The sequence below is a fragment of the Delphinus delphis genome, chromosome 19, assembly GCF_949987515.2.
Source record: "Delphinus delphis chromosome 19, mDelDel1.2, whole genome shotgun sequence".
NCBI classification, from domain to species: Eukaryota; Metazoa; Chordata; class Mammalia; order Artiodactyla; family Delphinidae; genus Delphinus; species Delphinus delphis.
The window spans coordinates 36,809,564-36,823,908 of record NC_082701.1 but is presented as its reverse complement, the minus strand read 5'-3'; the positions used below and the strand labels follow the sequence as shown (position 1 = coordinate 36,823,908).

At 39.8% G+C, this 14,345-nt stretch overlaps 1 protein-coding gene across 5 annotated transcripts in view; it reads right to left on the bottom strand.

Annotated features, from left to right (window-relative positions):
- CA10 (carbonic anhydrase 10) overlaps positions 1 to 14,345 on the bottom strand; it is a 619,793-nt gene that overhangs the window by 498,867 nt on the left and 106,581 nt on the right. For all 5 annotated transcript variants that reach the window (XM_059998257.2, XM_059998253.2, XM_059998254.2 and 2 more), the window contains one exon: positions 13,405 to 13,479. In XM_059998257.2, the coding sequence (XP_059854240.1) occupies positions 13,405 to 13,479 (75 nt within the window). The remainder of the gene's footprint in view (positions 1 to 13,404; positions 13,480 to 14,345) is intronic.

Here is a 14,345-nt window from a genome sequence, read left to right as displayed (position 1 = left end):
GATAAAACAGTGGAAAAAGCTACCACAGAGCAGAATAAAGAAAAAAGAATGAAAAGAATTAAGGACAACCTCAGAGACATCTGGAACAACATCAAACACACCAACATTCAAATTATAGGGGTCCCAGAAGAAGAAGAGAAAAAAAAAAAGGGACTGAGAAAGTATTTGAACACATTATAGTTGAAAACTTCCCTAATATGGGTAAGGAAATAATCAAGTCCAGGAAGCACAGAGAGTCCCATACAGGATAAATCCAAGGGGAAACACACCAAGACACATATTAATCAAACTATCAAAAATTAAATACAAAGAACAAATATTAAAAGCAACAAGGGAAAAGCAGTAATTAACATACAAGGGAATCCCCATAAGGTTAACAGTTGATCTGTCAGCACAAAATCTGGAAGCCAGAAGGGAGTGGCAAGACATATTTAAAGTGATGAAAGGGAAAAACCTACAAGCAAAATTACTCTACCCAGCAAGGAACTCATTAAGATTCGAGTGAGAAATTAAAACCTTTACAAACAAGCAAAAGCTAAGAGAATTCAACACCACCAAACAGCTTTACAATAAATGCTAAAAGAACTTCTCTAGGCAGGAAACACAAGAAAAGGAAAGGACCTACAATAACAAACACAAAACAATTAAGAAAATGGTAATAGGAACATACATATTGATAATTACCTTAAATGTAAAAGGATTAAATGCTCCAACCAAAAGACATAGACTGGTTGAATGGATACGAAAACAAGAACTGTATATATTCTGCCTACAAGAGACCCACTTCAGACCAAGGGACACATACAGCCTGAAAGTAAGGGGATGGAAAAAGATATTCCATGCAAAGGGAAATCAAAAGAAACCTGGAGTAGCAATTCTCATATCAGACAAAATAGACTTTAAAATAAAGACTATTAGAAGAGACAAAGAAGTACACTACATAATGATCAAAGGATAAATCCAAGATGAAGATATAACAATTTTTAATATTTATGAACCCAACTTAGGAGCACCTCAATACATAAGGCAAATGCTAACAGACATAAAAGCGGAAAACAACAGTAATAAAATAATAGTAGGGGACTTTAACACCCCACTTTCACCAATGGACAGATCATCCAAAATGAAAATAAATAAGGAACACAAGCTTTAAATGATACATTAAACAAGACAGACTTAACTGCTATTTATAGGACACTCCATCCAAAAACAACAGAATACACTTTTATCTCAAGTGCCCATGTAACATTCTCCAGGAAAGGTCATATCTGGGGTCACAAATCAAGCCTTTGAAAATTTAAGAAAACTGGAATCATATTAAGTAACTTTTCTGACCACAACACTATGAGACTAGATATCAATTACAGGAAAAAATCTGTAAAATATACAAACACAGGGAAGTTAAACGATGCACTACTAAATAACCAAGAGATCACTGGTGAAATCAAAGAGGAAATCAAAAAATACCTAGAAACAAGTGACAATGAAAACATGATGACACAAAACCTATGGGATGCAGCAAAAGCAGTTCTAAGAGGGAAGTTTACAGCAATACAATCCTACCTCAGGAAACAAGAAACATCTAAAATAAACAACCTAACCTTACACGTAATGGAATTAGAGAAAGCAGAACAAAAACACCCGAAAGTTAGCAGAAGAAAAGAAATCATAAATATTAGATCAGAAAAAAAATGAAAAAGAAACGAAGGAAACAATAACAAAGAACAATAAAACTGAAGGATGGTTCTTTGAGAAGATAAACAAAATTGATAAACCATTAGCCAGACTCATCAAGAAAAAAAGGGAGAAGACTCAAATCAATAGAATTACAAATGAAAAAGAAGTAACAACTGACACTGCAGAAATACAAAAGATCATGAGAGATTACTACAAGCAACTCTATGCCAATAAAATGGACAACCTGGAAGAAATGGACAAATTCTTAGAAATGCACAATGCTTCTGAGACTGAACCAGGAAGAAATAGATAATAAAAGCAGACCAATCACAAGCACTGAAATTGAAATTGTGATTAAAAATCTTCCAGCAAACCAAAGCCCAGGACCGGATGGCTTCACAGGAGAATTCTATCAAACATTTAGAGAAGAGCTAACACCTAACCTTCTCAAACTCTTCCAAAATATAGCAGAGGAGGAACACTCACAAACTCATTCTACAAGCGCACCATCACCCTTATACCAAAACCACATAAAAATGCCACAAATAAAGGAAACTACAGGCCAATATCACTGATATTGCAAATGTCACTGATAAATGCCAAAATCATCAACAAAATACTAGGAAATAGAATCCACCAGCACATTAAAAGGATCACACACCATGATCAATTGGGGTTTATTCCAGGAATACAAGGATTCTTGAATATATGCAAATCAATCAATGTGATAAGCCATATTAACAAATAGGAGGAGAAAACCATATGATAATCTCAATAAATGCAGAAAAAGCTTTTGACAGAATCCAACACTCACTTATGATAAAAAAAAAAAACCCTCCAGAAAGTAGGTATAGAGGGAACATACTTCAACATAATAAAGGCCATATATGACAAACCCACAGCAACATCTTCCTCAATGGTGAAAAACTGAAACCATTTCCACTAAGATCAGGAACAAGACAAGACTGCCCACTCTAACCACCATTATTCCACTTGGTTTTGGAAGTTTTAGCCACAGCAATCAGAGAAGAAAAAGAAATAAAAGGAATCCAAATCAGAAAATGAGAAGTGAAACTGTCACTGTTTGCAGATGACATGATAGTATACATAGAGAATCCTAAAGATGCTACCACAAAACTACTAGAGCTAATCAATGAATTTGGTAAACTAGAAGGAAACAAAATTAATGCACAGAAATCTCTTGCATTCCTATACTCTAATGAAGAAAAATCTGAAAAAGAAATTAAAGAAACACTTCCATTTAAAACTGCAACAGAAAGAATAAAATACCTAGGAATAAACCTACCTAAGGAGGCCAAAGACCTGTATGCAGAAAACTATGACACTGATCAAATAAATTAAAGATGACACAAACAGATGGAGAGTTATACCATGTTCTTGGATTGGAAGAATCAATATTATGAAAATGACTATACTACCCAAAGCAATCTACAGAGTCAATGCAGTCCCTATCAAACTACCAATCGCATTTTTCACAGAAGTAAAACAAAAAAAATCACAATTTATTGTATGGAAACACAAAAGACCCTTAAGAAACACAAAAGACCCTTAAGAACCAATTGCATTTTTCACAGAAAACAAAAAAAAATCACAATTTGTTGTATAGAAACACAAAAGACCCAAAGCAATCTTGAGAAATAAAAATGGGGCTCCCTGACTTCAGACTATACTTCAAAGCTACAGTAATCAAAACAGTATGGTAGGAAGGAGCTTCAAGATGGTGGAAGAGTAAGACATGGAGATCACCTTCCTCCCCACAAATACATCAGAAACACATCTACATGTGTAACAACTCCTGCAGAACACCTATTGAACACTGGTAGAAGACCTCAGACCCCGCAAAAGGCAAGAAACTCCCCAAGTACCTGGGTAGGGCAAAAAAAAAAAAAGAAAAAACAGAGACAAAAGAATAGGGACGGTGCTGCAACAGTGGGAGGGAACTGTGAAGGAGGAAAGGATTCCAAACACTAGGAAGCCCCTTCGCGGGTGGAGACTGTGGGTGGCAGAGGGGGGAGCTTCGGAGCCATGGAGGAGAGTGCAGCAACAGGGGTGCAGAGGGAAAAGTGGAGAGATTCCCACACAGAGGATCGGTGCCAACCAGCACTCACCAGCCTGAAAGGCTTGTCTGCTCACCAGCCAGGGCAGGTGGGGTCTGGGAACTGAGCCTTGGGCTTCGGAGGTCAGATCTCAGGGAGAAGACTGGGGTTGGCTGCGTGAACACAACCTGATGGGGGCTGGTGCACCACAGCTAGCCGGGAGGGAGTCTGGGAAAAAGTCTGGAGCTGCCGAAGATAAAAGAGACTTTTTCTTGCCTCTTTGTTTCCTGGTGACCGAGGAGAGGGGATTAAGAGTGCCGCTTAAAGGAGCTCCAGAGATGGGCATGAGCCATGGCTATCAGTGCTGACCCCAGAGACGGGCATGAGATGAGTTATAAATGACAGCTATCGTCCAAAAATATATTGAAATAAGGCTGCCAAGAGGACTTGAAAGCGGGACAGAATTGCAGGAAACCGATTTCAGGAGGTAGACTGGAATTGCATGTAAAGCATAGGAAAAGAGGCAGAACGTCCACAATCATGCACTTGGCCAAAAAGGGCGTATGCGTTTTTTCCTGAATATATTCAGGAAACCAACCAACCAAGCTTGCAAAGGAAATCTGCACTACAATGAAGTCTCACTGCCCCCCGGTCAAAAGGGCCATCTGAAAAATGAAAAATGAACAGGAAAAACCAATGAGGTTTTTCTTGCTGTAGTCACCAAGTAGCCTGTGAGGAAGCACAGGTCACTATCCACACCTCCCCTCCTGGGAACCTGTGTGCCTGCCACTGCCAGGGTCCCGTGATCCAGGGACAACTTCCCTGGGAGAACGCACCGTGCGCCTCAGACTGGTGCAACGTTACACCGGCCTCTGCCGCCACAGGCTTGCCCTGCATCCGTACCCCTCCATCCCCCCAAGCCTGAGTAAGCTAAAGCCCCCGAATCAGCTCATCCTTTAACCCTGTCCTGTATGAGCAAAGAACAGACGCCCTCAGATGACTACATGCAGAGGCGGGTCCAAATCCAAAGCTGAACCCTGGGAGCTGTGCAAACAAGAGAAAGGGAAATTTCTCGCAGTAGCCTCAGGAGCAGAGGATTAAATCTCCACAATCAACTTGATGTACCCTACATCTGTGGAATACCTGAAGAGACAACAAATCATCCCAAATTGAGGAGGTGGACTTTGGGAGCAATGAGATATATATATATATATTTCCCTTTTTCTCTTTCTGTGAGTGTGTATGTGTATGCTTCTGTGTGTGATTTTGTCTGTATAGCTTTACTTTTACCATTTGTCCCAGGGTTCTGTCTCTCCATTGTTTTGGGGTTTTTTTGTTGTTTCTTTTTATCACTTAAAAAGAATATTTTTTCTTAACAATTATTTTTTATTTTAAAAACTATTTTATTTTACTTTATTTTATTTTACTTTATCTTTTTTCTTTCTCTCTCTCTCTCTCCCTCCCTCCCTCCCTCTCTCTCTCTCTCTCTCTCTCTCTCTCTCTCTCTCTCTCTCTCTTTCTTTCTTCCTTCTACTAATTCTTTCTTTCTACTTTTTCTCCCTTTTATTCTTAGCTGTGTGGATGAAAGGCTCTTGGTGCTGCACCCAGGAGTCAGTGCTATGCCTCTGAGGTGGGAGAGCCAACTTCAAGACACTGGTCCACAAGAGAACTCCGAGCTCCATGTAATATCAAATGATGAAAATCTCCCAGAGATCTCTATCTCAACGCCAAGACCCAGCTCCACTCAACACCCAGCAAGCTATAGTGTAAGACACCCTATGCCAAACAACTAGCAAGACAGGAACACAACCCCATCCATTAGCAGAGAGGCTGCCTAAAATTATAATAAGGCCACAGACACCCCACTACACACCACCAGACATGGACCTGCCCACCAGAAAGACAAGATCCAGCCTCATCCACCAGAACACAAGTACTAGTCCCCTGCACCAGGGAGCCTACACAACCCACTGAATCAACCTTAGCCACTGGGGATAGACACCAAAAACAATGAAAACTATGAACCTGCAGCCTGCAAAAAGGAGACCCCAAACACAGAAAGTTAAGTAAAATAAGACAGAGAAACACACAGCAGATGAAGGAGCAAGGCAAAAACCCACCAGACCTAGTAAATTTCCTTTAGAATTTGTTGTAGAGCTGGTTTTGTGGTGCTGAATTCTCTTCGCTTTTGCTTCTCTGTAAAGGTTTTAATTTCTCTGTTAAATCTGAATGAGATCCTTCTGGGTAGAGTAAACTTGTTTGTAGGCTTTTCCCTTTCATCACTTTAAATATGTCCTGCCACTCCCTTCTGGCTTTCAGAGTTTCTGCTGAATGGTCAGCTGTTAACCTTATGGGGATTCCCTTGTATGCTATTTGTTGCTTTTCCCTTGCAGTTGATTTCTAGTCTCACATTATTGTGACCCAAAAAAATGTTTGACATGATTTCAATTTTCTTGAATTTACTTAAACTTATTTTGTCACCCAGCATGTGATCTATCCTGGAGACTGTTCCATGTGCACTTGAAAAGAATGTGTATTCTGCTGCTTTGGATGGAAAGTTCTATACACATCTACTAAGTTCATTTGGTCTAATGTGTCATTTAACGTCAGTGTTTCCCTAATGATTTTCTATCTCGATGGTCTGTCCATTGATGTAAGTGAAGTGCTAAAGTCCCCAATATTGGGCTTCCCTGGTGGCGCAGTGGTTGAGAGTCCAACTGCTGATGCAGGGGAAACGGGTTTGTGCCCCGGTCTGGGAGGATCCCGCATACTGCGGAGCAGCTGGGCCTGTGAGCCATGGCCGCTGAGCCTGCGCGTCCGGAGCCTGTGCTCCACAACGGGAGAGACCACAACAGTGAGAGGCCCGTGTGCAGCAAAAAAAAGAAAAAAAAGTCCCCAATATTATTGTGTTACTGCCAATTTCTCACTTTATGTCTGTTAATATTTGCTTTATGTATTTAGATGCTTCTATGTTGGAACCATATATATTTCTAATTATTTAATCTTCCTCGTGGATTGATCCCTTGATCATTGTGCCTATATAATGTAGAAAATCATTATTTACTTCATTTACCATATATTTGCCTTTATCAATTAGAGTATTAGTAGACATTTCATATGCAAGACTTTGCACCAGGCAGAAGTCTGGGGTTGGCTACTTTATTCTTGGTTTACCCTGTAAACAGCACAGCTAACAGTAACCTCACACTAAGTATATGTTTGAAACAACTCATTCCAATGCCTCCAAAATTTAACTCACAGTATGCTTTACATACCAGAGAAGCTTCCATCCACTGCTTTTCCTTCAGACATATATGTGCTCATCCGTCTGCCCTGCCTATGCTCCACCATCCTGGTTGCAGCTTTCCTTTCATCACTTTAAATATATTGTGCCGCAGGCTTCCCTGGTGGCTCAGTGGTTGAGAGTCCGCCTGCCGATGCAGGGGACACGAGTTTGTTCCCTGGTCCAGGAAGATCCCACATGCTGCGGAGCGGCTAGGCCCATGAGCCATGGCCGCTGAGCCTGTGCATCCGGAGCCTGTGCTCCGCAATGGGAGAGGCCACAACAGTGAGAGACCCGTGTACCGCAAAAAAAAAAAAAAAAAAAAAAAAAAAAAATATATATATATATATATATATATATATATATATATATATATATATATATATATATATATATAGTGCCACTCCCTTCTGACCCGCAGAAAAGTCTGCTGATAGCCTTATGGGTGTTCCCTTGTATGTAACTTGTTGCTTTTCCCTGGCCACTTTTATTATTCTCTCTTTATCTTTAATTTTTGCCATTTTAATTACAATGTGTCTTGATGTAGTCCCCTTTGAGTTGATCTTGTTTGGGACTCTCTGTGCTTCCTGGACCTTGATGTCTGTTTCCTTTCCCAGGTTAGGGAAATTTTCAGCTCTTATGTCTTCAAATATGTTCTCTGTCCCTTTCTCTCTCTCTTTTCCTTCTGAGATTCCTATAATGTGAATGTCAGTACACTTGATGTTGTTTCCAAGGTCTTTTAAATTGTCCTCATTTCTTTTTGTTCTTTTTTCTCTTTTTGTTCAGCTTCAATGATTTCCACTTCTCTGTCTTCCAATGCACTGAATTGTTCCTCTGTATCATCTACTCTACTGTTGGTTCCTTCTAGTGTACTTTTTACTTCAGATATTATATGTTTCAGCTCTGTCTGGTTCTTCTTTATATTTTTAAACTCTGTTAAAATGTTTAACTTCTCACTCTGTTTATCCAAACTTCTCTCAAGTTCTTTGAACATCTTTATGATCATTACTTTGAACTCTTTATTAGGTAGACTGCTTATCTCCACTTCACTTAGTTTTTCTGTGGTTTTATTTTGTTCTTTCATTTGGAACATATTCCTCTGTTGCCTAATTTTTCTTAATTTGCTCTTTTTATTTCTATGCATTTGGAAGGTTGCTTACATTTCTCAATTGTGGAGAAGTGGCTTTTTTGTGGAAGATGTCCTAGGTATCCCAGCAGCACACTCACCTCTGGTCGACAGAGCTATATACTCTAGTGTGCTCCTATATGGACTGAGTGTGTTGGTTGCCAGCCCTGCCTTGTGACGAGGCTACCAGTCACTGGTGGGCAGGGCTGGGTCACAAAGTGGCTGATTTCAAAGCTCCAGCAGTTCCTGGGGCTAGTGGCTGGATCCAGGTCCCAGGGTCTCTGGCTGCAGGGCCCAGGGGGTCTCAGAGTTGGTGCCTGTCCACTGGTTGGTGAGCGTGGTCTGGAGCTATTTATGCTGGGTCCTGGGCCCTCTGGTGTAAAAGCTGGGTTCTGGAATGGCTGTGGGCTCAGGGGGCTTTAAGGCAGCCACCCTGTTGGTGGGTGAGGACAGTTCCAGCACTAATAAGCTACAGAGAGGACTCCAAAATAGTGCTTGCCAGAATCAGTGTAACTGTGGTAGAACAAGATCCCCAAAATGACTGCCACCAGTGTCTGTATTCCCAGGATGAGCTCCAGTTACCCTCTGTCTCTCCAGGAGACTCTCTAAGATCAGCAAGTTGGTATGACCCAGAATCCTTTCAAATTACTGCTTCTTTCCTGGGTCCTGCAGTGTGTGAGATTTTGTGTGGGCCTTTTAAGATTGGAGTCTCTATTTCCCACAGCCCTCTGACTCTCCCAAAAGTAAGCCCTGATGGCTTTCAAAGCCAAACATTCTGGGGGCTCATCTTCATGGTGCAGAACCCCCAGGCTGGGGAGCCCAGTGTGGGGCTTGGATCCCATGCTCCTTGCAACTATAATTATCCTCCCATTTGTGGATGGCCCACCTGGGTCTATGGGTCTCGACTATACTGCTTCTCTGACCCTTTTACCTGTCCTGTTGTGGTTCCTTCTTTACACCTTTAGTTGTATATCTTTTATGCTAGTCTTCTGGTCTTTTTCATCAATAGCTACACTGTAAATATGTGTAATTTTGTCATGTCCATGGCCATTTGGCTCATAGCTGGCTTTTTAAAATTTACATTTGATTGTGTCACTCCAGAGCTTAAAAATGTCTTATAATCCCTCTATTTAAAAAACAGAACAAAACAAAACAACCAAAAAGCTGTGCCTAAGCTCTTGAACATGGAACACAAAGAATTTAACAGCATGGCCCCTGATGACCTTGCTGGTCTCCTCATTCATCACATCTTATCGTGTACCCTGCCTCTTAGAGACTCAGAGGTACCCAGCATTCCCCAAACCCACAGTGAATTTTCACTCCTCTTTGCCAGTGCTGTTTATCCTGATAATCCTCACATTCTTCTCCTTATCCACTTTGGATAATCCTGAAGATTGTCAAGACCCAAGACTTCCTTCCTTCCTTCTGCTCTGTATTGAGAAATGTGACTCTTGAAGAATTTTTTGGGCTGCAAGTAACAGAAAGCCTGACTCAAAGTGGCTCCAACAACAAGATTTTTTTTTATCTCAAGAAAAAAAATGCTGAGGCAGTTCCATGGTTAATTCAATACTCAAGTGGCCCATAAAAGATCTTGGTTCTTTCCAACTTTCTGTTCTGCCATCTTTAGTGTGGCTTTTGTTCCCAAGTTTTTTCAGTGGACTCCCCTCACAAGTGATGGAGAGAACTATTTATCATATGTTCATATCTGTGTTAGTGTATTAGTCAGGGTGTTCCAGAGAAACAGAACCAATAGAATGTGTGTGTTTGTGTGTGTGGGGGGGGGGGTCTACAGAGAGAGAAATTTATTTTAAGGAATGGGCTCACATGATTATGGAGACTGACAAATCTGAAATTTTCAAGGTAGGCCAGCAGCCTGGAGGCCCAGTTGATGTTGCAGCTGAAGGCCAAAAACTTCTGGAAACACAAGTTCCCTCAGCCTTTTTCTCTTAAGGCCCACAACTGATTGCATGAGGCCCACCAACATTATGGAGAGTAATCTGCTTTACTCAGAGTCTACCAGTATAAATGCTAATCTCATTTTAAAAATATCTTCACAGAAAAGTCTAGAATAATGTGTGATCAGATATCTGGGTACTGTGGGTCAGCCAAGTTGACACATAAAAGTAGCCATCATGACGTCTAAATCAATCACTGTCAAAAAAAGAGGCTGAAATCACCATGGTGTAGATATAGCCAAGAGTAACCTTCTGGGGCTAGGAAGGTCTCCTTCCCTGAGCACATGACTATGTGGAGGTAAACACCCAAATAAAATTGGTGCTCTGTCTGTAAGGCAGATGGTGGTTATGGGTGATGCTGGATGAAGATACAGATTTAAGCAAGTAAACAACAAAATCTGTTAAACACCAGGCAGGCTGAATCCCAACGCTTTATGGCCTCCTTTATATGTCTTATAAACCCTATTACAGCCCTTATACTAAGTCATGGGTTTATTGCTTTATTTCCTCTTTAGACTGTGGGTTTATCCTTGTATAAGAACTATGTATCAGTTAGCTCTTTATCAACAGTCCCACACATGTGCTCAGTATCAGGTGGCTACTCCTTAAGTACTATTGAACTGAACAAAGTGGGCTATTCTGACACTAAATCAACCTTGTGTTTGCCATCACTGTAGAAATCATGTATTTTTATCTACTACAAGCTTTGTTAAGGTAACAGATTCACAACTATTATGTCAACTGATAATTATTTATGGACACTCTAGTAAAAGCTCATGGACAATAAAACTTGTCCAAATAATCTAGTCATAAGAGATTCTCTTCTCTTTTACACATCGATAATCTGAAAAAAATCCCAGGGCAAAGTAAAGAACATTCTTAACCTTATATTCAGTAATGATAATGAGAGAAAAAGGGACCATTGGCCTAAGCACCAATTCAGATAAAGTGGGTCATCTGGAGTCTGTGAGATGTTAGAGCCTAAGGTCCAATTACTTAATTCACAAATTCTCATGACTCTTATCTTTTTAAAGACATCTGAAATTCCCAAAAGTTTAGGAATTGAGATTATCAGATACCAGTCTTCTTTACCAAGAAGCCAAAGAATTTTGGGACTGTTAAATCTAGAGAATGATGAAGTTTCCTCTCCAGCGGTCACTGTATGGAGACACTTTGAGCTTACAAGTTCAAGGAACATTTACTAAGCACCTTCCATGTTCTAGCATCATGAGAGACCCTCACTTGCATGATTACATTTTTTAATTTACAGTTCTCTTCCTTTCTCAAACAGAGAAGTATCAAATATCCAGTTATGTTGTTATGATAAAATAATGATAGAAATGCCAACAGCATTACAGGTACTGACTCACACGATGCACCAGACACTTTACCTACATTATGCAATTTAATCCTCACAAAACTTTGTGAGGATGATTTGGTCCTTATCTTCATTCTAACAGATGAAGAACCTGGGGGAATGAGAGTTGGTAGGTGACTTGCTGACAGTTCTACCAGAAGGAAGCCATAGAGTCTAGATTCAGCTCCAGGTCTGTCCAACTCCAGAGTTCATGCTCATAACTCCACACCTTACTGGTTCCCATATAGACGGTTTTATACATATTATCTCATTTAAAACTTGAAATAAGGGAAACTTAAATTCTTTTAAATCAACACATAAAGGAAAGATAAAACTTCTTTCCTGTGGTTGTCTTAGAAGCAACAACAAACTCAAAATAGGGACTTAAGTACATGTAAAGGAAAAATGTGTCAACAAAGGGGAAAAAGTCAAAAAACTGTGGAGCAGAAAAGCAAAATTTTCCAGAATGTATCCAGTATTATCCATGAGCATTTCAGTCACTATGGAGAATATTACTAGTTTAGCAAGATTTATAATCTGGCAGAATGCCCTTTGTTGCTCTAATTTAATAATCACGAAGCATAAAAATATTATTATAAATGTAATTTCTGGGATGTCTTGAATATGAGAAGAAGATTCCTCAGAAAAAAATACACAACCTTCTATCGATTGGAAAGGGATGCCCCCAATTGTAAGTGTAAAATGTCATATATCTATATCATGCCATATGAACACATCTGTGTCAATTAAATTATTGTAAGAATATTATTAGAAACTTGATCATATCTGGGTGAATTAATCAAGCCCAGTTTCTATGCCCACTGGGCCAAGACATAAATGTATCATAGTAAATTTATCAAGTTAATAATACCAATTTATGAAACTATTCAGCAGTCAACTGGCTTTTCCCTGGGTCATTCACTCTCTCTCACCATGCCTGCTTTCCTCTTAATGAAAAGCTTCAAAGGTACGTATTTATGTCCCACAATACAAATGAAAAAAGTGATGCTCAGAGGAGTTTAGCAACTTGCTTAGCTCTGCACAGCTGATATAATGAACTATACAGAAGGACAGGAAAAGACGACATAGCATCCAAGAATGAACCAGGTGACCTGGGGGTACCGCTCTTCCCACCTGCCACTAACTACAAAGACCTCAACTGACACTTGACCTCTGTTTTCATTGCCTGATTTGGAACCCCACATTGCCTCCTCTTGAGAGCTTTATCTCTTACCCTCTCACATATAAGCAGTTAAAAATACTTTGAAATATCGCACCTGCCTTCCCTTCCATCCTTCTCTTTAACATTCATGCTCTTTCTCTTTCCTCTTTCCCTACAATCTTGAAGAAGCAGAAGACTGAGGACTATAATTAGGATAAGAGTAGTGGGGGAAGACAACGACACTCTACCTTGTCTCAAAACTAATGTTATGGTATGTTTCTGGCTTTAACCTGTCTTCAGTTCTCTCCTCCCATGCTGAAAACATCCACTTTACCTATGATTTTTTTACCTGGTATTTGGCCCAATCTGCTAAGTCCTGACCGTGAATGCTACTGAAGTGACCTCAGAGACGGCGTGCATCCCAGCAAGCCTCATTGCTAGTTTTCAGACTTCCTGTTTCATTAACATTAAAAAATCACTCTTTCTCAACCAAATTTTAGCATACAGAACCTCAACCCCAACTCTTGCATTGCCCTCTCCCTGACACAGCCACCTGTAGATGGAAGGACATTAAGATGTAAGCACAGATGGAAAAACGTAGTCTTGGTTAAATTACCACTCACTTAAAAAACTTTCTCTTGATGGAGGATTCATCTAACACATAAGTCAGACTATGATGCCTTTTGCAATACATTCCATGCCATGTAGCAAATGCAAAATTCTGGAAATAATACTACATTTCACTCAAATTATTTTCTTAAAAATAAAGTAATAAATGTGCATTTACCTGGGACAAAGCTTCCCTGGACCACCTCCTTGTATGCCCACCAGCCTTCATGGATTTTTGGTGAGTTCTGTTGAGCTAAAGCAAAAACAAAAGAGAAAACAGACTAAGATGAAAGCAGAGAAGTACTGTGTCCATGTTGTCCAAGAAAGAAGACTGACTATACATAAAATAATTCTTTTCTACCCATAAGTCATACTACAAACTGTAACAGCAGCCTACCACATCATTATTTTCAAACTGATTATTAACCTGTAAATATACTGTCATAAAGTTTTATAAAAAACACTCAGGATATTTCTACTGATGAGAAATAGTAAGTATGTATTTAAGCCTATTTGAATTGCCCTGTCACTTATCTCTACCTCTATCTCACCTCTTTTCTTTACCTCTCCCTACACACATATACACACACACATCCATATAAGGAATACCTATCAGTCTGACTGAAGCATCAATTCAAGAAACATCATTTAAAAGGAAGAAGGAAAAAGAAGCCCCTGGATAGTTGAGTACTGCAACTGACAAAAGTATCACTGAAAGCCTCTGTTCCATGAAGAGAGTTGCAAAACTTTTTGTTCTCTCTTCATCTCCAATCATTGTTTCTTCAACTACCCCATCCACTCAGATGTGGAATTATTTAAGATTTTAGCAGGCAGCAAGATAATTAGACCGTCTGAATCAAGTCTATTATAATGATGGAACTGTAGAGTTTTCATTAGCTTTCTTTAACATGCATTGTGAATGATCCAGATTCACCCTGCAAAAATCAGTCAGCCTAAGCAGGGCCCACTTGATGCCCATCAATTACAAAATATAGGCTAGAACTGAATACAGGCTAGAATTGAAGAAAATAAAGACATTTTACATAATATGTTTTCAAATTCCCAGTCTGGCTACCTACTGCTTGGCAATTTGGAAAGACAGGGCAGCACATTTAAAAG